Below are 24,744 nucleotides of genomic sequence, written 5' to 3' on the forward strand. Positions count from 1 at the left end.
TTTTTTCAAAAATCTTTATTGCAAAGGTATGTAGGAGTTGCTGCCTAATCATATCAAAACATTTTTATGCACATAGAGTGGAGTTTCACTTTATTTTTTATTTGGGTTTTAGTAAGTAGTGACTGTAAGTGAGCTTTGATTAAGGGACTTTTCTACACGTTTATGCGAGTTTACATTGTTTTTACTGTGTGCTAATAAAACTCACTCTTTACTTTTTGCATTATACGTTTTTCTAAATATGCATGTGATGACACTTGTTAATATTTGTTGCATCAGAAATAGATTAATTTTCAACTTATCAATTCTTTCTCAAAATTTCTCCAACACCATTGGTTGAGATCTTCAAATAGTACTTCAGAAATATTAAAAAATCTCAAACCTATGATAACTTAAAAACAGAAAAATATTTCTTGATTCAACGATAGGGATAAACGTTTGATCAGCTATTTTTTAGTTCCATTTAAAACTATTACCTATAGAGTGTTTGCCATTAAACTTGTTTTTTCTCTTGTATAGTTCATAAATTAGGCTAATTACTGTGCTATTATATTTAGTTTCATAACAAAAAAAAATAAGTTTGATAAATTCTACATTCTTAATGTTAGGTGGAATACAATAAAGATAACTCATAAATTTAAACAATATTTTGAAAGCTCCAAAATTTAGTTAATGAGAAACAGTGATTTTGTCACAAGCATATTTCTGATGCTACAATGAAATGTATATAGGGTCGCCGGACATTCTGTATCTCAAAGAAATGTCTCAGTTTCCTAAAAAAAAATTGCTAAACTTATTTTAAGGAAACACATATTTTCTGGATATTATTCTTAGGTGAACTCAGGAAGAAAAGCCATCTGGTCTCTACCGGTACCCAAACCCAGGCCCTCTTGCTAATCAGGCAAGCATGCTACCATCTACACTACTGAAAACATGACCCTGCCTTCCTTATTTCATTCACTGTGGCATGAGGCGCTGAAGTAGAGACATTAGTAGCTTATCTGAACTTCAGCAAATGGCCTCCAGGTGGAATGGTAGAGAGAGATACAGTTTTTTCTTAGCCCAATATATCAAGGAAACAGATGTTTTCTGTATATTGAGTGAGGTGAACTCAGAACGAAAAGTCATCTGGTCTCCACCAGTACCTATACCCAGGCCCTCTTGTAAACCAGGCAAGCATGCTACCATCTACATAACTTCAAACACTTCAGTGCTTTATGCCACAGTACATGAAATAAGGAAAGCAGGGTTGTGTCTCCAATGATGTAGATGGTAGCATGCTTGCCCATGTTAGACTCAAGCCCAATAGGGCTTGAGTTTGAGTCCCAGCAAAAACCAGATGACTTTTCTTACTGAGTTGACCTCGTGTAATATCCAGAAAACATATGTTTCTTTTATATTTTAGGCTGAGAACTGAACTTGGGCTCAAACTTATTTTAATTTTCAAATTAAAAAGTTAATGAGACTTCTTACTGCAGAATTCACCACTATTACCAAGATTTGTATATGGTGACCCCAAATGATTCTTTTATCATTAGGTACTGTCAGAGACACAAAGTGACTACTGTCTTGTACAAAAAATGTTAGTGTTAAAAGATTATTCAATGTTTTGGTTATTGTATTTGCGCTATCTGTTGCAGAGGAAAACAAGAATTTTCTTATAAATGCTTCTGCTCCTACGAAGGGTTAAGTATGTCATTTGGGTGTATATCTATCTTTTAAGTTAACAACCCACAGAGAAACATATGATCCATATTTTAATTTTCAGAATTTGGCAATCCTAAATATATGTCATTCTATTGAAATGTAGTACATGATTTACTATGACAGCTGACACAATGTTTTTTACAGGCAGTGTTTGACTGTGTTTTAACATCATTGAAGAATGTAGTGAACATCCTCATAGTATATATTCTTTTCCAATTCATATTTGCTGTTGTGGCTGTTCAGTTGTTCAATGGAAAATTTTTTTACTGCACAGATGAATCCCGACTTCGTCCTGAAGAATGCGAGTATGTAATACTATTGAGTGATATATGTCAGTGATTTTAATACTCAGTAAATCTAAGTGAAAGTCTTTTCCCATTTTTTTTCTTCAAAATTATAGAGAACCAACTTTTTTTTCTGAAGTTTTTGTTTGGCCATGAATGAAGTCAATTGTCATTAAATCATACTTGGAATTTATTTTCATGAACTATTCAGTTTTCTATAAAGTTAACAATTTCATAGTGATGTGGCTATCTAAATTAAATACAGTACAGAAAGATTATCCAAATAAATTGTTCATATTTTCTTGTAAATTCAAATTTTTTAAATCTTTAACCTCTCTCTCAGTTATTTTTGACATAATATTGTTGTGGCCGTTTGTATCAAAAAGTATATATAACTACTCTCTTCTGCTGATTATTCACACCCTATGAATAATTTTGTGACAAAAAAATTTTCATTTAAAGCATTTTTTTTTCTGGTCTTAAACAAGTACAGGAAAATAAATTTTCAAAGAAAGGAATTAAGGTTATGGCTAATATTTCAATAATCATCTTTGTCTTTCCCATGTGCCATTCTTTAACTAATTATATATTTTTTTGCTTACATTTTTAAAAAAATTTTATACATAAATACATTTATATGGTAAAAATTTGTGTTGAATCTATTGTTCTTATATATTTTTTATCCTAATTAAAATTCTACTTCTAAATTGTTCACAAAAAATCAGTTCTAAAAAATCACTCTAAATTTATTGTTTTTTAATGTGAAACTTTCTTTAAAGAGTACAAAGACTCAAAGGGCCTATATAGCCTGAAGACTATTTAGCCTATTGTAATTGACCTTATGGAATGTATGCTCTTATAAATAACTACTTATATATATCAAATAAATATCAAACTTTTATAATCCCTTAAAAAGAGTGTTCAATAAAACTGTATGATCAAAAATATTCAATGTGATCCTAAATTGTAATATAGTCTGTGTGACAATCCCCAGTCGCACAACGGTATCGTCAGGACGTCTAATCGACATTGCCACGTCGAATGAATACCGAGCGTCGGAAAGAGGTCAGAAATTTCTACGTGTCTGATACCGAATGGTATAGTAAAAATGTATTCACTCAATAACCACCAAAATATCTTAATTTTTTCTCTAAAATAGTTGTACTGTCATTTTTACAGCATTTCGTTTCAAAGGAGAATATCTTATACGATAATTAGTTTCTTTTGAAATAATCCAAATTTTTTGCCCATCATAATGTCACACTTGCCATTTATAACAACCGACAACGACCAAGAACCGTATAGGGCACGATGCGTTTCCCCCTCCCGTCTTTCCTGTCAGTGAGCATCAAAGCGTATTAAAGACAAGCGTAACAAAGACTTCTTAATACAGCTTTGGCGAGTATCAACAAAGAAGACAGCCATTTTGAAAGAGAGAAAGGCATGACCTTAGTTACAAGCTGCGAAGACCAGCGATTTTATTGTTTTTAAACGAATTATAATGTTAAAAATAAGGATTATATTATCAAAATATAAAGACATGAGAGCTGAGAGACCAAATAGTGACGCCAAAGACAGCGTTTAGAGAAAAGGTAAGCATTATTTTACTATTGCTATCGAACTAGAGCAGTGTTTCTCAACCGCCGGACCCTGACATCATTCATACTGGGCTGCAAGTGATTGGTAGTTTCCCTTATTTATTCGCAGATAGCCGTGTGTTTGACCGGGCCTTCCCCTTGCAAAAGCAAATGAAACCAGGCCACAGGCTTCCAAAGGTTGAGAACCGCTGAACTGGAGGATAAATTTTCCAAGATATTTTCAATGCTTCATTTTTGGTTTATTTACCATTGTTTTTTTATTTAAATTTATAAATCCTTTCCCTCCTGTTGGGCTGTGATCTTTGGCGGGTCCTTAGGTCAGGTTAAAATGGGCCCCTCCGTAGTGAATTTACAGTGTAAAAAAAAGATAAATACCGGTTGTCACGGCGCTTGAGCCATATGTGCTGGAACCTGGGAGCTGAGGCTATTTGAGCTCCTATGGCCCACATCCTGGGGTAGGGCCATTAGGCTAGGATCTTTGCGGGCCCCAAGCCTTCTCGTGCCCTTCTATAGAGAATTCATAACATGGAAAATGAAAAATTATGGTATTTGTCCCAGGCCCTGTCAACCCCACCAGGGGCGAATGTCAATAAGACATTCGCCTAAAGTACCGAAGGATGTTTAGAGGTGTCGTGGGTTCGATACCCGGTTCGTCCTTGTCAGGAAACTTTCCTGACACAGGGGTACAACAACAAACAGCGACTTGACCGGAGCAAAAAATTGCTACAGCAGGGAGTCCCCCATCGAGGGGTTAGCGCACCAACCCCTTGATTAGTATAAAAAACAAGCCTGCTGTTCAGAATCGGCAATAAATTGTAGGTCCCGGTCTAATTAGCCCTCGTGTGCAGAAAATGACCATGGTGCGACAAAAATGTCAGCCCCACCCTTGGGCTGAGCCATGTTGAGCTCTCCCTATAAATTTTGTGCTGAGCCCCCCCAACCCCAATAAATCCTTAAAAATACACAATACCACACACCATTCCTCCTCCTGCGTACAGGACGAATAGGTATTTTCAGCCCCCGCAATATTTTTTTCATGTCATGTTGGCACCTCTGCTACCCAGTTTCAACTGGGTCCCTACCAAAAATTCCGGCGGAGGGACTCAGCTTCAAGATGTGGGGGAGGGACATGCCTACTTGGTGATGGTGAAAAAATATTTATCAGCCTATAAACTAAATGGTCATGGGCAAGGTCGTAGCATGCCTTCCTGGGGCTCCCCTTTAAAAGGTTGCAAAATAAATATATGTATTTTTTTGTGAGGCCCCATTTGGCTCGATGCCCCAGTTGCCTCAGCCTATATTATGCACCTTTTTGCATGCTAAGCCTCACCCATGGGCTATCAGGGCAGGAGTTTTTATGTGGTTCTCTGAAGTAAATTTTTGTATAAGGCTATTTATATTTTATATGAATTATATTTTTATGTAAAAATTGAACAATTATTGAATTTTGTCATGACAGAGAATTCAATCATTGTGCCCCCTTTCCCTGATTGCAAGGGAACATGCTTAAAATTGTATAAAGTATGTACGTAATAGATCAGATATGAACGTGGAAACTTATTATTTGAAATCTGTATACTATATACCTATTTGAAATTTTACATGCTATGAGTTAAACTTGACTGAAACTTGAATATAATGATAATTGGCTATATAAAAATATTGCTCTTTGGTCTTGGCACACTATATTCTATACAGTGTTAAAATATTTCATCAATAACAATGTCTCTCAGTGGCGTCGGAGCCGGGGGTGCTGTGGGTGCTCGAGCACCCACGGAAGTTTGTAGAAAGGGTCCGAGCACCCACAGAATTGATTCAAAAATCGAAATTTCCTACATGAATCTCAAGACGGGCACCCACAGGTTCGAAACACTTCCGACGCCCCTGATGTCTCTCACTGGCCTCATTCCTTACTATCTACGTCACTCTCACGGTTGCTCACTCTCTAGGTTGCTCTTTTTCTTTTTTGCCTCACAACCTAGTTCATTGCTTTTTAAGCCACTCCCATGCATACACTAACAAACTAACCTGATCCCTTCTCTATATATGTCACTTTTTTCTTTCATTATTCACATGCTTGCACACTCTCTAGGTTATTCTATTCATCCCTTGCTCACTTGGTCACTCATTTAGTTTTCACTGACATGTTTCCTTATTTTTCAAGTCACTCCCATGCTGGCACACTCTCAAGCTAAATCATTTTGTCTTGCTCTCTCAAAGTCACTCACACACCCTCTAAATCACTCTTTTTGTTACTCCTATGCTCGCACACTGTTACTGTCACTCATGTGCTTGCTTTATGGTTTAGCCATCCTTCTCCCAGTTGACTACTTGACAAGTCATTCCTTAAATTTGCAGCCCCTTTGAAATTTTCACCCTGAGCTACAGCCCGCTTAGCTTCTTTGTAAATACGCCACTGGGGAGTACCTTACCAAAGATTCCTGTCTAGGAGCCTGCTTCAGGATGTAAAAGGGGGGCATACATACTTGGTGATGTTCAAAATAGTTATTAGCCCATTAACTATATATAGGTCATGGCCTCTGGACCCATGGTCTCTCAGGGCAGAATTTTTTATGTGGTTCTGTGTAGTATATTTTTAATGTAAGTTAACAGTGATTACATTCTTTGTCAGCTCCCCTTCCCACTCTACATGCAAGGGGTTATGATTAAAATTGTTCAAAGTATGTACATGAAATATTAATAAGCAAATGTATAATTTGAAATTTTTATACTGCATGTACCTATTTGAAATATTTCTAGGAGTTAAACATGACACAGTGAACCTTTGGTTCAATGAAATAATTGTCTATATAATGACACTACTCTGCTGTCGTCTCACACTATCCCGTAGTGCCAATATATTCCACCAAAAAATTGTGTGCAATGATAAGTATTTTTCTCTCCTTCTTTGAATACCATTAAATTAGAATTTTACCTTTTATGATATTTTATTATTTTAAATGAAAGTTGTAATTATAAATAAATTGAAACAATTAGAAATGTGATTGATAACCTTTCCATATAATCAGTTATAAATTAGTCAGAAGTTGTGCCTTGGATTAGACTAATCATAATCATCAATAATCGTGTGATAAGTGAGTATTACACTTGATTAAAATCAGGAAAAAAAGGAATCAACATGTGTTCTAATCTGTTGGAAACTGATGTTCAACTACCACAGATGCAAATGCAGTTAAAATGGTAAACTTGTATAATATAATAATGATGGTAATTTTGTATAATTCACATAATATAATTTGGATGTACAGTATATATGAAGTTCATGCATTGAAAGATTAAGCTCTGAGTGTGATTGTGCAGTTGAATGCTATACAGGGTTGTTATGAAGGAAATATTGCTGTGTTGGAATATTCCTCATATCATATATATGGCCTTGCTACGTTGAAATAATCTATGTTTTTACATTTATTTCATAAATCCTTGACATGAAAAGTGATTGGTCTATGAGATTATTTTGATGTTAGAGAATGGGCATTTTTTACGCTATACACATGAAGTTATCAAATATATTGGTGGGACACCAGCTCAACATTTCAATACATATACCTATTTAAAATTATCAAGATTTCGTGAAATATTGTTGGGAGAGGGGCTTGAGCCAGAGAAAAGTTGCACCTGTGATTCATACTTATAAAATATATTTCTCTAATGTAGGCTACTATCAACATATTCTCAATATTCAATAAATTAAAAGAAATGTATTTTCAATTTTTTACAGGTTTTGTCTGAAACATAAAAGATTGCTGAAATTTTTTGCTAGCATGAGGCAGGCAATTCCATCTGCAATAAAAAGCCTTGTCGTCTTTCCCGCAGCTATATTAAAAAAATTTATCAATATTTAAAAATATTTCTTTAAGAATTTGTATATGGAGCAATATTAAATCGTCTAATAATTCTATTTTTGCTTGTTTTATCTTTGCTCTTTTTATTTAATCCACAGAAAACTGGAACCCCCAGTTTTATTTGAACAGGTCATATAAAATACATTTAAAATTATTGGTTGTGTGTTCAAATGGCCTGAATTTCTAGGATCTTGTACGTACATAAAGTGATGTAAGTACACCAGTAATAGGCTTCCTTTTTTAAGTTTTAAAAAATATATTTCAAAAGTTATGAGAAAACTCTGTAGCATATACCAAGCCATATTCTTTCAGTTGCCGTTTGGTGTCCAAGCTGGTTTTGGAAAAAAAAATCGGTGGGAAAAGGATGCCAATAATCAGTCAAAGCAACATATTTCATTTTCATGGCCGGGCTTTCATGCAACTCTTTCAAAAGTTCCTCTCACCCTCTTGGTGGGATGAGTTGCCATCTTCTGACTCCCTCATTTGTGGTACAGCATGCCATCTGTCATCTCCAGGGAGTCCCATAGTGCCCAGTATGTTTTGGTCATCGGACTGGAAGAGGCGATGGCTCTCCATATTGGTTTATTCCCCGTGGATTCCTTCAAGTCCTATTGGTCTATGTTGTGATCTTCTAGTTGGGCCCAATATTGGAGCCAATGTCAGTGCTTGTTTCAGTGATGTAAAGGTCCTTTCACACTCGTCAGTCCACAAGAATTTTTGTATTCTTTCAGTGAGTCGGTGGAAGGGTCTCACTATTTTAGAGAACCCTTGGTCGAGTCCCAGGAAGCTCTGAAGCTTGTGCACGTTCTCTGGTTGCTTCCAATCTTCTACAGTTTTAGTCTTCTCAAGATCCGTCCTTATTACCTCTCGAGAGATGATGTGACAGAAATAAGTGACAAAGTCACTTATTTGGGAATTGAAGTAGACAGCAGTTTGTTGAGCTCAATTTTAAATTGGCATCTCTCAGCTTCCAGAGGACTTTGCTCAAATTCTCCAGATGTTCTGAGAATGTCCCCTTCCAACTAATATTATGTTATCCAAGTACACAAGGCACGATTTGTAAGATGGTCCGTGTAAAACAGTCTCCATCATCTGTTCGAAAGTAGCTGGAGCATTTCACAAGCCAAACAGCATCACCTTGAACTGCTACAATCTTTGTCCCGTCGTGAAGGCTGACTGTTTTTGGTCATACGGGTGAATTTCCACCTGCCAATATCCACTTTTCATTTAAAGGGTAGAGAACCACTGGTGTCCGGAAAGCACGTGAAGAGTGTTGTCGATCCTTGGCAATCTTTCTTGGTGCCATCATTCAGTCTTCTATAATTGACACAGAATCGTATGGAACCGCTCTTCTTTCTAACTACCCCTATGTCACTTTAATGCTGCATCAAGCTGGTTCGGCCAACGTCAGCTGATGACATAGAGATAACATCCCAGAATTCTTCTATTGTTGACTGAGCATGTCTTCTCTGGTCAGGATCCAGCTGGGCATCTCCTATCAGACTCTCGAACAAATCTTCTGCTTATCTTATGGATGAACCATGAAGCACGGAACACACATAGAGATTTCTTCATCCTTTCAAACCTCTTTTGGCTTGTCGTTTGTCGCTATTGACCAGTCTAGTAGGCATGAATTCCTTCTATGAATTCACCAGAGCAGTGGCAATCAACTGGCCATTCATACTTTCACTAAGTAAATCCACCAGTCTAATCTGGAAGTTTTTGGCCATTCCAAATGTCCTGTGATGATGCATTCTGTTCTCAGTGGAATCGTGAAATCTTTTCCATGGAAGGACCTCTTCATTGTCACATCCCAAAAAAGGGTGACAGGCTCATTTGGCTTGTGCAGTTGGTTGTTTTTCAAGTCCAGGGAGATCTCATATTTTTGCAGAAAGTCCAACCCAATAAGGCACAGGTTTTGAATGTCATCCACAAAGACAGTGTGATGGTAGGAGACCACAGCGAATTTCACCAAGACTTCCATCTTCACATGTACAGTCATTTTGTCCCTGGTGACAGTCTGTAGTGTCAGTGAAGGTGCCGTGTATAGAAGTCGTGGTCAGAGTTTTCAAGTCAAATTGGTCTGGCCGATACTAACATTGGCTCCAATGTGGATGACCATGCTTCAAACTTCATGGAATAGAGGAGGACACTTTTCACGTCCTTGTATTCCCCAAGACGCAACGCCTGCTAGATGTCTAGATCTTTGACAGAATCAACAAAACATGTGCAAGGTCAATACATCCCTGATGTCCGGTGGGTAATTGAAGTACGCCAACTGTGAGAGCCTCTCGATGTCCATGGCCAGTTCTGGCAATGTTTCTCCAGTTTTCTGCTGCCTGGCCTTCAGTTGCAGCCAGTGAAATTCCTTGGGGTAATTTTCTCCTAACCTAATCTCGAGTGCATTCCTCAGGGACCAATAGCTGAATCAGTCTTCGGCTGCCAAAAACTTCAGTGGCTTCCCCTCGGAGTGTGGCATGAGATGTCTTGCTTAATGGTGGTGACATGATCTTTGATTTCAGTGATAGAATTGGTGACATCTTCCTAGATGACAGCAATAGTGTTGGTGACATCTTCGACAGCTGCGCTTGTGGTCTCTATCTTGTCATTCACGACATCGATGGAGGTATTGACATCATCTTTGATGGCAGCAATAGATGTGTTGACTGTGGCTGCAGATTAATTCATCTCTTCCATGAGATGCCCAATTTCATCTGTCCCATAAAAGTAATCAACTGGTTTAGCTGTTCTCGCATCTCGTCCATGTCCATTCTTCTGGTCTTTACCATTCCAGTCCTGGAATTATCCTACCTCTGACACCAAATTGTTCCAGATAATAACTCTCACAAGCACATGAGATGGCAAAGCATGAAGCAAATTGAAGGACATCACAGATTTATTTTACAGAACAGCTATTTTCACGTATTTACAAGTAGCGATTTTCACAAAACAGAGAGCAACTTCTCTCTCATATACAAGATATCTCGTCTCTTGAAGAAATTTCAACAAACTCATAGTTTTGCCAAGGCACCATCACTATATAGGCAAAAGAAACCTTCCAGAATAATTGAGACAATTCTCGCATCATCTTTACACTTCTCTTTGCGATATGACATTGCAAATCAGTGGAGCTTAGTCACTAGACTTGCTAAGTTTGTTGTTAATTGCAAAGAAATGCCTAATTTTCATTTTTACATAAGAAAACAGCTTTTTACAGATGAGAATGACATAATAAGTGATAAATAATGACTATTTACAAAATTTTCGTAACAATATATAATTAATTTGACATCAGTTTTGCTTTGGCATATGCATATATTATAATATAACTTTGAATAGATATGCATTTGACTCAAACACAGGTTATTACAAAATAATCCATTTTTTAATCAGAAATTTCAGCAAAGAGATGTATTTATTGTTTTTTTGATTTTGAATGGTAAGTTTTTAATAAAAAATTATTGTTATATACAATTTTTTTATACCTCATGTTTCATTTATTTTTTTATTTCCTTGTTGTTTATGTTTTATTTTATTATTTCCATCACTTTTGCATTCACTTTTCATGATGGATATTTAAGCATCTATGTTTTCCTTCTTGGCTACTGTCCATTTTAAGGTGTTTAACTCTTTCAAAAGAGGGTCACCCTAATCCAATTACAATCTACTAGCTTATGTTCAAAGCAAAACAAATGATTTGATTATTTTTTTTATTCATCAGGGGAGAGTTTTTCATCTTCCAAGGTGATGAGAAGCCACCCATAGTTGATAAAAGGGAATGGTTGCATCAGCCTTTTCATTATGATGATGTAATGGCAGCAATGCTCACTCTGTTTGCTGTACAAACTGGAGAAGGTTGGCCAAAGTAAGCATTATTATTCAAGGAAAAGTTTTCTCACTTTTCAAACTGCATAAATACAAATTCATGGCCAGAACAGGAAAATTGCCCAATGAAGTGGCTGATAGAAATATATATACAGGGTGCATAGCTAACAGGATGAACTGCAAATTACTGGCGAACCATTGATTCTAGAGGCATGCTTCCAACTACAAAAAGTATTCAAATAATGTGTAGATCTCAGATATATCATCCATATTACAAAGGGTTGAATAGTTATTGTCTCTTCTGAGGCCAACAAAAAAATATTCCTTGTTTTTAAGTGTAAACAATTCACTGAGATATTTGGATTAAAAAATTGGAAAAAAGCGAGGAAATAACATAAATAATGAACAGCATTTGTGACGTATATCTATAAACCTGTTCATGAGGGAAAAAATATAAAATGGGAACCCTTCTGCTCTAATCAAATATAAATAAAGATGATGGCAAACGAGTGTTTTTTTAATATGCTTCTTTACCTTGTCTATGCTGTTCTTTCTTTCCCAACTTTTCTTCGATTTTTGCATTCAAACTCACAATGGATAAGTTGTGTGTGTGTGTTATTATGTAACTTATGTGTATAATATGTAAACTTATGATTCTTCATTTCTTCTCTCACTTTGATAAATTAAAAGTCATTTCTAGATTTCAGTGCACTTAAATCTAGAAGTGACTTTTAATTCAAATAATACATTAACGCAGCCTTTTCATTAATTAGAGTGGATTTTTCTAGTCAATTAGTTCAATTAGTTGAAATGACAAATTCAATGCACAACACTGATTTAGGTACTGGGTTTTTTAAACTGACTTTATGTGTATTTCATGTGCTCAAAACAAATAGGATATTAGTTTTCGCCCATCAGCTCTTGTTTGTAAGATATGAAAAAGATAGTTAAAAATAGTGTTATTAACGTTAACACATTAAGTTAGCTTAAAGTATAGGCATTAAATTTAAAAAATAAATTTTTAATTAATTTTATCATTTCAGTTGATTGAAAAATACAGCAACACTCCTGTAAATCTAAATAGTGTAATTAAAAGTCAGAAATGAAAAGAATCAGGTAAAAACAAAAAGAAAAGTTATTTTTTTCCACTCTGAAAGTTTTTTTGTTTGGAATTCTTGAGTGAACTTTGTTTACAAGGTCTCTTTGTAGATTCCCACAGTAATCTGCCATCGTATGTGTATCACATCTGCCCTGGTATCAGTCCTCCATCGTTTACCGACCTTTATGCTCATATTACAACCAAGGACTCTAAAAATTGTTGAGCATTCTGTTAACTAGTTCAACATAGTTTTCAACCTTGTGGTTGAAATTTTTTTGACAACAAAGACAAATCCACACTGTTTCATTCATGGAATCTACACAATAAGGATCATTTATGAGCTGTCTGATTTGCGAACTATCAAAAATTCCAGATTTCAGTTTTTCTGTACTTATTCCATACATTTTTTGTCCTACGTATGCAAAGCAAGGGCTGTCCTTATCAAGAGCTTTCATAAACTGTTTCATTAACCCTAGCTTTATATTTCGTGGAGGCAAAATGATTCTGTCTAATGGTTCTAAATGACATTTCTTTGTCCAACAACTATGCTCTCTGTACCTTGTAGGCCACTCTTTTTCTATACATTGGTATTGTTTGGCTCTGTTATCCCATTGGCACAAGAAGCAGGATATTTCATGTAGCCCCATTGCTGACCAAGGAAAGAATTAACCATTTTCAAGTCCACACAAATTACTCATTGATGTTCCTGAAACTTAATCTTCTCCATAACCAAAGCAATAGTATCGTATTCCTCTTTCATTTTGGTTGAGTGAGCAATGGGCATTGACCCCTTTATACCCCCTTCTCCAGTAACCCAAGCACGGAGCCTCAGAAAAATGAAAAGCAGTTAAAATTTTCAAGAATTTGCCAGGTAGGGCTCAGAAAATTCTCTTGGTCTGGGGGCCCATGATGTTTGAAGGGTAAAATTAGCACCTCCTATGGTCCAGCACACCAGATCTGCCTGCTCCCCCAGTTGCGGCTCTGCTAACTAACAATGAATGAATGAACGCCAGAACTTTGCCACTGGACTTATCCCGTTGCCGAGATCTCTTCCAGCCCAGCTTCGTGGCAGAGTCTGGAACATCTGCTAACTAACTGCAAGGACCCCACAGCCCCAAGCTGGTCTAGGACATTCACCCGGAAAGTGAAAGGATGTGGGTTTGATTCCCCACAAGAATGGTTGAATTTTCTTTCTTTCCAAAATATATCTTCGCATCAGAAAGCTGTTAAAAACCTTTGTATGGATAACGGAGAGTGACATCATCCTCGGAAAAGATCTTTTACAGAACTTGAAAAAAAACAGTAATCCTATTGGCTACATTCACTCAAATGTAACCGATATGCTTATTGGTTGTTATAAAATTTTCAAGGTTACTTTCTTATCCCAAATCTGCACACACACTTAGCATGCAAAAGAATGTTATTTTGTATTTCTTCCATAGAACCTCCGAGGTAATATTATGTCAGAGACATTGGACAGGTTGGTTTTTATCATTTTCATTAATGATTTTAAAAAATTTGTTTGCATTTTTGTTTGAAAACTATATTGCTTAAAAAAACACAAAAGTGTATTAATTTAGTGCAAACATAATATTCCAAATACATTTTATAAATGGAATAAAATTTTTTATTAACAAATTATAGAAAATGGCATGTTTATTGTACAAAATTTAATGGTGAAAATTATCCCAGTCTTATGTTTTCAAAATTTTTGTTTTTTCTTATCTAGTGTATTGCAGAACTCAATGGACTCTACATATGTAGATTATGGTCCACTGCCAAGATTTAGAATTGAAATGGCCATTTTTTATGTCGTCTTTTTTGTTGTGTTCCCTTTCTTCTTTGTCAATATTTTTGTTGCTCTGATTATCATAACTTTTCAAGAACAAGGGGAGAAAGAGCTTGAAGAAGGCGATTTAGATAAAAATCAGGTGATTTTCTTCTTTGTTCTTCTTTATGAATTTATCCATCCATTATTTAATATTTTAAATAAATGCAAAATTATTATTTATTACCAAATGAAAGCAAGTAACTTATAAGAGGAAATGCACAAAATTCTCTTTCAGTAAAAACCTTCCGATTTTTTTTAAATCCCTATAATTGAAATAATTTCAGTTTTATTATATAGCAAGATACTGTTTTTGGCTGAGGAAAACAACAGCATATTGGTGCAATATTTACAGCATGAAGGACCAACCTGTGGAATATATGTCACTTGAACCATGGTGGTGAAGGTTTGGCGTGTGAAGGTTTTCATCAAAGCTGGGAAAATTATTTTAAAAGGGAGAACTTTTTTTTTTATATGCCATTTTGTTATCATCCTCTGTGAGAAAGAATCTTTGGTTGTAATTAAATACATAACTTTCTATTCATATTCAATGTATTGTAACCTGCACCATATTGACAAATTTAAAACCCATACAATGGCTCTGTTACAGTTGTCAAAGTCCTAAAAAATATAAGTTCCAAGGGAAAAGGGGGAGGGGAAAGACCTACTTCAACAGAAGGCCTTGCCATGGGCAACCCACTCTCGCCTATCCTCTGTGACATATATATGGATTTTTTCGAAACGAAACTTTTGGAAACCCGTCACTTCAAACTTTGGATCAGGTGTGTTGATGACACGTTCAGCTTAGTTGATGAGACTGATGTTAATGTCACTGAGTTATTCAATTTTATGACTTCTATTGACCCACATATTGAATTCACCTATGAAAGATAAAAAAATAATATGCTGCCTTTTCTCGATATGCTCATTAAAAAGACAGGCACTGAATTTCATACATCTGTATCGTAAGCCATTCACAATCTCCATGCCACCTTATGCAAAATCCTTTCATCCTCCCAATCAGAAACTTTTGGCATTTTATTTTTTTGTTCATCGAGCACTAAAACTTTGCAGTGATTCAGCCTCCCTCCAGAATGAACTCAATATCCTTCGTGACATCGCTTTCAATCATGGTTTTTCGCATTTTATCATCAACAAGATCCTCAAAAAAAATGACCCAGACACGCACCACAAACTTACTCTAATACTGTCGTTCTTCCATTCGATTGTTCAAGTTTCATGATCTCATCTACCTTAAAGAAATTAGACTTCCATACAATATTCCAGCCAACAAATAAACTCACATTTTCCCAACTCAAAGATCCTATCTCACCCTCCAAAGTATCTGGTATCTACTTCATCCCATGCAAGAATTGCAAAGAAGGGTATATTGGCCAAACTAGGAGAAATCTAAATATTCGAGTTCTCAAATGCCCAAAGCATGTTGAGAAGGGACAGACAAATAGTTCGGCTATTGCCCAACACTGTTGGCAACTTTCACATAATTTTGATTGTGAGAAAGCATCTGTTTTTAAAAAAGCAACACATAATTCCGAACTGAATTTTCTCAAGGGATGCTTCATCAGAACATGTCAGGATTTCCTCGTTAATGATGGAAGGAACACGCCACTTATTTCGTCAGCTTGGACAGGTTTTGTTAATCTCAGTCGAGACAGAATTTTCAACACTTTGCAACGGATGGCACCCCAAGTCGCATCCAAAGACCACTCAGCCTCAGCAAATACAAAGGTGAACTCTCTGGATGACCAGACATAAACATCACCCCTCCATGACTCATTTGTGAGATTTCTGACCACGAGGTCCTGATGACAGCTCTCCATTGTAGAGCTGAAATGCGTCAACCATTCGACTAATTAAATTTTATTTGTCTTTAAAACTTGTCAATTGTTTGTATAAATATTTATTTTATCCTCAAATACAGTGCCGTAGCTAGGTGCTAGGTTTTTGTCAGTGGGAGAGCAAAATCAGGAAATGCGCTTTTTTTTCTGTTCCTGATTTAGGTGCAAATTTAGAAAGTACTTGAAATTTCAATTAACAAAAAGTTTATTTTCTATTTTCAGTTGATCTGTAGAGATAAAATTAAGGTGGGTGCTCTTATTATGGCCGTGTTCCTGATATGGCCACCCCCAATTGTGAGTTAGCTAACTAAAAAAATACGCCCATCCACCTATACCGAGCAATATGGCGTCAGTTGTCTGTTTTGTGTTTTTCATGTAACTTCTTCTTGCTTTTCTCCAGCAAATCTCTTTTGTTTTATGCATATTTTTCAAATACTTTTTTCATGAAAACCATCCTACTTTATGCAGTTGTTAATGCTCATTCTATTGGTGCTGTGGTTGATGGTGTATCTTTTACGAGTCGTTCATAATCAAATGTTATTTGCAAAACTGACCTGCTCCTGATATGGCCACTGGTGACCATATCAGGAGCAGCTCAGCTTTTCATCATCTTGGAATAGCTCTTCTGCGTCATCGTTGTCCGATCCAGATGATCTTCTTGGCGTTGTGTTATGCATCTGGCAACACCAGAAAATAAGCAGTATTATGTTGTACGAAGGTGGCAACACTTCAAGGGAATGACAACATGCCGGGAATCAGTTGTAAATATTGTTCCGTAATAAATTAGTTAATAATTATCGTTCAGCTCATGATTCACTACCGAAATGGCTCATAAAGTACAATAAAGTTGGTGACGAGTGAAAACAAAATCGGAAATGGCAGACATCGATGATCTAGTAACCGTTTTAAATAATTTCGTCTCGAAACTCATCCAGCACCTTCAACTGGCGCAAATGTGAAAACGCTTCTCCAGTCACAATCGATCTTGTTTGAATGCTACGACGAAGCTAACAAAAGTTTCGGTGAATATGTACAAAGACTCGAAAACTACTTCCAGCTCTAAGGACTCACGGATTCAACAGCCGACGTCGCCGAAGCCAAGAAAATGGTGCTAATCAACTGTCTAGGATCTAAGTACTATCACCTGCTTTCCAGTCTAACTTCACCGGATCTCCCTTCATCGAAGACGTACGATGACCTGCTGAAAATCTTGAAAGATCATCTCTGCAAAAGGGTAAACATCCTGACGGAACAACACAAGTTTCTTTGCCACACACAACACCCAGGTGAGTCGATTTCGAATTATATTGCTACATTAAAAGAACTTTCTAAAACCGCCGAATTCAAATCTAGTTGTGAAAATGCTGAGTGCTCAAAATCTGTCATCAACCTCATGTTACAAGCTCAATTTATACGAGGATTACAGGATGCCGAAATCCGCGAAAGGATTCTACAACAAGCTAAACCGACATTCGACGAAACACTCGATGTCGCATTAGCGATTGAAGCTTCGAAAATCGAAAATAAAGAACTCTACAAGAGTAATTACGATTCCAGCGTGAATAAAATTGCGCAATGTAATAACAGCGGGGGTTCGCGACGGAAATCGACTTCGCATCGACGCGACAGATCGGCAAGTCGGAAGCGAAACCTCAATTTGAGAGACATCGGGTTAGAAAACTTGTGTCTCCACTGCGGAAAAAGCAACCACCAGACTCAAAACTGTCGAGTAAAACACAAGCTCTCCTGCTAGATTTGCTTCAAAAAAGGTCATATCAGTAGAGTATGTATTGCAAAGCTTCTGAAACGGAAAAATAAAAGCGGATCTGAAGGAAATACTGTTCAATATGTGGAAAATCTAGATCACTTTCAAGTAAGCCAAATTGTTGATATATGCACTAACACTGCTGAAGAAGACGATAGAATATTTGCAGTCATTCAATTACATGGGAAAAATTGTCGTTTCGAATGTGACTCTGGTAGTCGTGTGAGCATCATGAACATAAGTGACTACAGGCGCTTAAACCTAAATCTTCCAATCCTGAAAACAAATATATTTTTCCGAAGTTATACAGGTGAAATTTTCAAACCTATCAGATACGTCAAAGTGACTGTATGCTACAATGCTAAATCCAGTGAAGAAGAATTATACCTTGTCAATTTGAAGAGAGAACCTATATTTGGTCGAAATTGGATGCGTAAATTGGATATCAATATAAATGACATTCATGATTCCTCAAGTGTGAAGTATATACCTGTGTGTGCTGTAAAAAGATCTGTTCCTAGAATTGTCAATGAAGTGTCCGAGTGGGATGGTGGTAAGATGCTCGTCTACCATTGTGAAGGTTGTTGTCAGGGTCCCGGGTTCGAACCCAAGGGAGGATATCGATAAGATATTTTCCCTAACGAACTCGAAGCGACCACCGATAGACAGCGCCTTCACTTCCAACCCATCTCACTAATGGCAGTAAATTGCAGTATATTGATATGGCCAGAGTTGGTGTTTGGTGAAGTAGTATTGTCAATGAATACTCTGACGTTTTTGAACAAACAGTGGGCAAGATTCCAGATTATATATGCTCCCTGAAATTGCGGAAAGATGCCAAAGCAGTGTTTGTTAAACCACGTCCAGTACCATATGCTTTGCGTGAAAAAGTTGAAAAAGAACTGGATAACTTGTGTGATGAAGGGATCATAGAAAAAGTGCACCATTCAGAATGGGGAACTCCACTTGTCATCGTGCCAAAATCTGATGGTTCTGTAAGACTTTGTGCTGATTACAAGGTGACTATAAACAATCAACTTCATGATGCCAGGCACCCAATACTCAAGATTGAAGACATATTCAACAAGCTATGAGGTGGATCATATTTCTGCACCTTGGACATCCACAAAGCATATTTGCATTTAGCAGTCGATGAAGACAGTGCAAAAGTTCAAACGATCTCTACACATCGAGGTACCTATTTGGCAAAAAGATTGTTTTTTGGTATTAAAACGGCACCGAACAAATTTCATTCTTTTATGGATCAGTTTGTTCAAGATTTAGATGGAGTAACTGCATATTTTGATGATTTAATTATACAAGGCAAGACTTATGAGGAATGCACAACACACTTGCTGAATGTTCTAAATAAATTACAAAAATATAATTTGAGTGTAAATATCAACAAATGTAAATTTTTTGAAAAAAAGAGTAGAATACCGTGGACATGTGATAACTTCCAAAGGACTGAACAAATCTCCAGCTAAAATTCAAGCTATTCAAGAAGCACCCAGACCAAAAAATGTTGACGAATTGAGACAATTTTTGGGCTTAGTTATGTATTACTCGAAATTCATCAAGAGTGCATCAAGGTTACTTCACCCACTAAATAATCTTCTCAGGAAAAGTATTTCGTTCAACTGGACAGCTGATTGTGAAGCAGCATAGAATTGCTAGTGACCAAGTCCTCATACCATTTACTCCAGAACTTCCAGTGACTTTGGCTACTGATGCTAGTCCACATGGTCTATCCGGAATATTATCACATATTATGCCTGATGGAAGTGAACTTCCTATTGCATTCGCTTCAAGATCACTAACAGCTGCTGAGAAAAATTACAGCCAGCTCGATCGAGAAGCTACAGCTGTATATTGGGCATGCAGAAAGTTCTATGATTACATCTTCGGTCGAAAATTCACATTGGTAGTGGACAATAAACCAATGATGACTCTCTTGCATCCAGAGAAAAAACTTCCAGCATTGTCAGCTACAAGAATGTTGCGGTATGCACATTTCCTCTCCAACTTCGACTATGACATCAAACATCGAAAATCATCCGAACATGCAAATGTAGACTATTTGTCGAGACGTCCCTTACCAATGACAGATGTACAAGTCAACACTGTTGATGATGAATACATCCTGCAAGCATCAGTGATTAGACACATATCCACAGACATAATTACTTCTGAAGAAATCGCGCAGCAATGCGTCGTCCGAGCATGTCCCAAACATGCTCGATTGGATTCAGGTCAGGAGAGCACGCTGGCCATTCCATACACTGTATTGTTTCAGCTTCAAGCATGTTCTCCACCAGACGAGCTCTATGCGGTCGGGCATTATCATCCTGGAAAACAAAGGAATCTCCAATGGCTCCAGCGTAAGGGATGACATGAGGTCGCAGTATCTCGTCTGCATACCTTCGGGCCATCAAAGTGCCATTCCGAATGATATGCAGGTCCGTACGTCCGCCTATGCTGATTCCACCCCATACCATCCAACCAGCTCGTCTGTATTGTGACCTTTCACGAACGAATGCGGGGTTATTTCGAGTGCCCCTGTCCCTCCATACCAGAACACGTCGGGTGTCACACTCCAGACTGAATCGGGACTCGTCTGTAAACAGCACTTGGCTCCAATCATGTTACTCCCAATCTCGATGTTCAGCAGCCCATCTTCTTCGAGCCGCACGGTGGCGTGGGGTCAACGGAATGCAGACCATTGGCCTACGTGCGTAGAGCCCTCCCTCATGAAGCTGATTACGTACTGTTTGGCTGGACACCCTTTGTCCTGTTGCCAAGAGCAACCGTCTTTGCAGCTGCATAGCATTCTCTGTTCTGTTTTGACGGCTGTTAACCGTATATACCGGTCATCAGTTGCTGTAGTGGCGCGTGGCCGACCTTGCCCTGGTCGACGTCTAACATTTCCTGTTTCTTGGAATCGATTCCACAGCCTTGCAACAACACTTCTGGCGACTCCAACAGCGTTCGCGACACTACGTTGTGTTTGCCCGGATTCCAGTCTGCCTATAACACGCCATGCCATGGATTCCGGTGAATCACGTTGTTGAGACATCCTCAAGTCACCTTATCTCAAAAAAGAAATACTGCGCAATCGAATTTCACAGTTACGGCAGTAAAACAGACGTTTCTGCAACATCCCGATTTCTGCCCTTATCTCCTTTTTCTGGTTTTTGACGTCATGAACTTTGATTTGCATATGAAGTTTTCTTCTTCCGTTTCCTGCTAGGCTTTAAATTATGGATGATTCATTTTATGTTACTTATCGGTATACATCTTTGCGTAATTTTGTTTAAACCATGTGCTCCCCTAATTGTTTTGAGCAGTGTATATAAGGGTTGTTCAATGGAAACATAGACTGATGTCTGAAAAATTACAGATACTTTATTGAGAAATGAACACTACAGCAATCGAGAAGCATAGTAATAAGGCTTCGAGGGAGCTTACAGATAATCAACTTCATTGTTCACGTAAATGTCCCAATGTGGAACAAGTTTTCAATACCTTCCATGAAGATGGACGAAGGCTGATGATGGAACCACTCTTCCACAACATCATGCACTGCTTGATTGCAGATGAAGCGCTGACATTTCAGGGCCTTCATTAATGGACGAAATGCATGGTAATTGCAAGGCATACAGCCTGGATATACAACCTGGCATACAACCTGCCTTACAGTCTGGATAGATACAGACTGTAAGGCAGGTTGTAACGGTATGGACCCGCGGAAAGGGACCACTCCATTCAAAATAAGTGCTTATTGATTAATATAATTTTAATAATTGATGATATTTCTCACCATAATATCACAATTATCCAGTATCTGTCCGATGTCATAGATTGTAATGCCATACTGTCTTCAGGAGACACCCACTCGATTTTTTTGCCTGAATTGCCGTTGTGTTCCTATGTCATCCTTCTGAAGTGAAGAAAAGGGATTTGCAAGATATGTAAATCTGGCTTGATTGGTGTCAATTGACAGCATCCTTCATAGATGTCGCTATATAATGCAACGATCAGGTCGTCGCTGACTTACTTTTTCTGACTTGGCTCCGCTTGGGGAGCCTGCGCCTCCGAGCTGTGGATTAGTTCTTCTGTTGATTCTGTTCCTGTGTTCACAAATGCCACTTCTCAACATAAGAATGAAAGGATCAATTGACTTTGTCTGAGGACTCGGAGAGGACGTCCAAAATATGGCCAAGACTGTACTTTCCATAGACTGGATTTGGTGATTGACTGATCGTATCTGAGGTCATATGTGGTGACAAATTTTATTTTGTTCATTTCAAAATTGTAAATCTTAATTGCTAAAGTCTGTTAATTAAAAGTAATTTAAGTTAATTCATGATCTCGACTCTTTTGATTGATTTCATAATGATTGTTTTGATCCCTGGTGTGACAAGTTAGTTCGTCAAAGGGTGATCTAACATTTCCCAACAGAAAGCGCGCAAAGCGCTCTCTGTTGCTTTGGCAGTGTGTGGCCTTGTATTATCCTGACAAACTTTCCAATACCCCAGTTCTTTGTGCATGATAGTGTGTATGGATCCCACGCTAATGATTACAGCAGTTGACAAGAATATTTGTCGTGCGACCAGGAGATGGCAGCATAGGTGAGCTGGCAATGTAACAAAACTGCACAGAGCGTGTGAATTTACACAGACAACTTTGTTATATACAGCAACCAATTGTAACAGCCGGTGTGGGATGAATATGTCTAAGCAAGTACCGCATGGTATTATTAAATTTTTGTGCAAAGAAGGTGTAATGGCAAGTGAAATTTTTTGTGAAATGCAAGTCAAGTATGGGAAAGCATGCCTCAAACAAAGAACTGTGTTCAAGTGGTGTGCCCAGATTTAGAGTGGCTGAAAAATTACGGTGGACTTCCCTTGCCCTGGACAGGATCTCGTAATCGATGCCAAAACAATATCTCGTGTTAGACATAGATTACGAGCTCCTGTCCAGGGCAAGGGAAGTCCACCGTAATTTTTCGGCCACTCTAAATCTGGGCACACCACTTGAACACTGCTTTAATAACTGCTGATTACAAATAATTACTGAATTATTATTTTCCACCGTGATATATGCATGTAATATTTTGTATTTATTTGAATAGCATAAATGGTTGAATTAATTTTTGTACCTGTGCATATATTTCATGCTGCATCACTTAGCTTTAGAAAGCTAGCGATGTTTATACTGGGTGACTCCCACCTATTCTGCCAAACGAAAGGGGTTGATAGATGAGCTCAAGTGGAGTGGATCACGAAACAACCTACCAACACTCTTATCTCAAACTGTTTTCTTTTTGAAGTTTCTGAGAGAACTACATGCAAACTAAGCACATATTTGAAAATTGCAAACAAAAATGCTAGAAGGTGACACCAATTTCATTGAAATATCTGGTGTTAATGCCCAGCTGAAAGACTGGTAAAGTTTAAAATTGAATTGTCACCAAAATTTTTAATTGCTAATTCTGCAAGCACCCTTCTAGCTACAATCGGTCAAATTTGCCAAAAACTTGTTCATTCCACCAGTTTTTGAAAGAGCCTAGAATAAACTGAATTGGTCATCTAGCTCAGGAGAAATTTATTCGTTTGTTTGCAATACATCACTGAAATCTGCATTCTGTTTTGCTGAACAGGAAGTCCAGGATACTGTAAAATCTTTAACTTGATAAAATATCTGTTTTGTCCTTTTATTATAAAAAATTTATTATATTTCTGAATATATACTGCCAACTGCTTGATTAGAGTGGAATTCTTGCCTAACTAAAATAATATTTTCTCATAAAAAAGTTATATTTTTCCACCATGAGATACTCAATATGGATGAAAATACATTCCTGTGGAAAAAGTTCACTATACCTAGGCCCATATAACAGGGCACGTAAAAATGAAAATTAGTATCATAATTGGATTTGTATATTTGGGACATTCTTGAAACATGTGGTTTTCCTTTCCTTTACCACAATCTTGTCCAAGTCTACATCAAATTTTATATGATCTCCAATCCTAAATGCTCTTTTAAATCAAAATATCCAAAATGATTTGTTCAGGACAGTGGTCCTTAACCCATGTTCACTTTCAAGGGGCAGTGTGACTGCTGCAGGCACATTACCTGACTCGGTAAATCAAGTAGATAAATAAAAAGAGGTTGGAGGGAATATATATATAGAAAATAGATTCCAAAAAAATACTCTGTGAGTCAAAAAGAATGCCTTAAGAACGCCTGGTTTAGGATATCAAATTTAAAAAATTAATAACAAAATTCTTCCATTACTGACACATAATTTTTTTATTGTTAGGAACAGTACCTTAAAGGTGAGAATAATATTTTAGTTATAAGAGAGTTGATGCAGCTGAAGTTTTTCTGTTATACAATCTTCATTAACAAAATAACCCTGAGAATTTCACCAGAGACTATTTGTTCCTATTGTAACATTTTGAAGCAAGAGACAGTCTCATGCTTTAGTAACTTGTTTTTTTTCCATGATGTAAAAAACTTTTATTAGATAAAATGACTGCTGATAACAATATTAAATTACTGAACTTTTTTTTTGCTCCTCTCTTGGAGTCATGTTCTTGGAGCTTTCTGGATTCACTGATGGAGCCAGTGAATCACCTGAATAGACAGAGCAGTCTGGGAGGTTTATTACAGGCTTAGGTCCGGTTTTTTATTCCAGACCAGGTAGACGGGAAATGTGGGTTAGTTAATGGTTATTATAATAGAAATAGATGGAAAAGTTCTTTACTTGCTGACTTGGGTATCTTCTTTATCAACACTATGGGCAAACTCAATTGTGTTTTAATAAATGCCAGAAGTGGGGGTAATAAAGAAACACTTTAAAAAAATATATGATATCTGAAGAGGGCTTAGATCTCATACCCATTATTGAAAT

General features: G+C 37.1%; 1 protein-coding gene across 1 annotated transcript in view; it reads left to right on the plus strand.

Annotated features, from left to right (window-relative positions):
- The window catches only part of LOC149065463 (voltage-dependent calcium channel type A subunit alpha-1-like), a 426,448-nt gene that overhangs the window by 201,882 nt on the left and 199,822 nt on the right, over positions 1-24,744 (plus strand). The window contains exons 25-27 of the mRNA XM_089253992.1: positions 1,849-2,009; positions 11,171-11,314; positions 14,103-14,304. Of these exons, the coding sequence (XP_089110118.1) occupies positions 1,849-2,009; positions 11,171-11,314; positions 14,103-14,304 (507 nt within the window). The remainder of the gene's footprint in view (positions 1-1,848; positions 2,010-11,170; positions 11,315-14,102; positions 14,305-24,744) is intronic.

This window comes from Pholcus phalangioides, unplaced genomic scaffold (assembly GCF_987345545.1).
Source record: "Pholcus phalangioides strain wild (caught in Gottingen) unplaced genomic scaffold, Ppha-v1.0 ptg000039l_1, whole genome shotgun sequence".
In the NCBI taxonomy this organism is placed as follows: Eukaryota; Metazoa; Arthropoda; class Arachnida; order Araneae; family Pholcidae; genus Pholcus; species Pholcus phalangioides.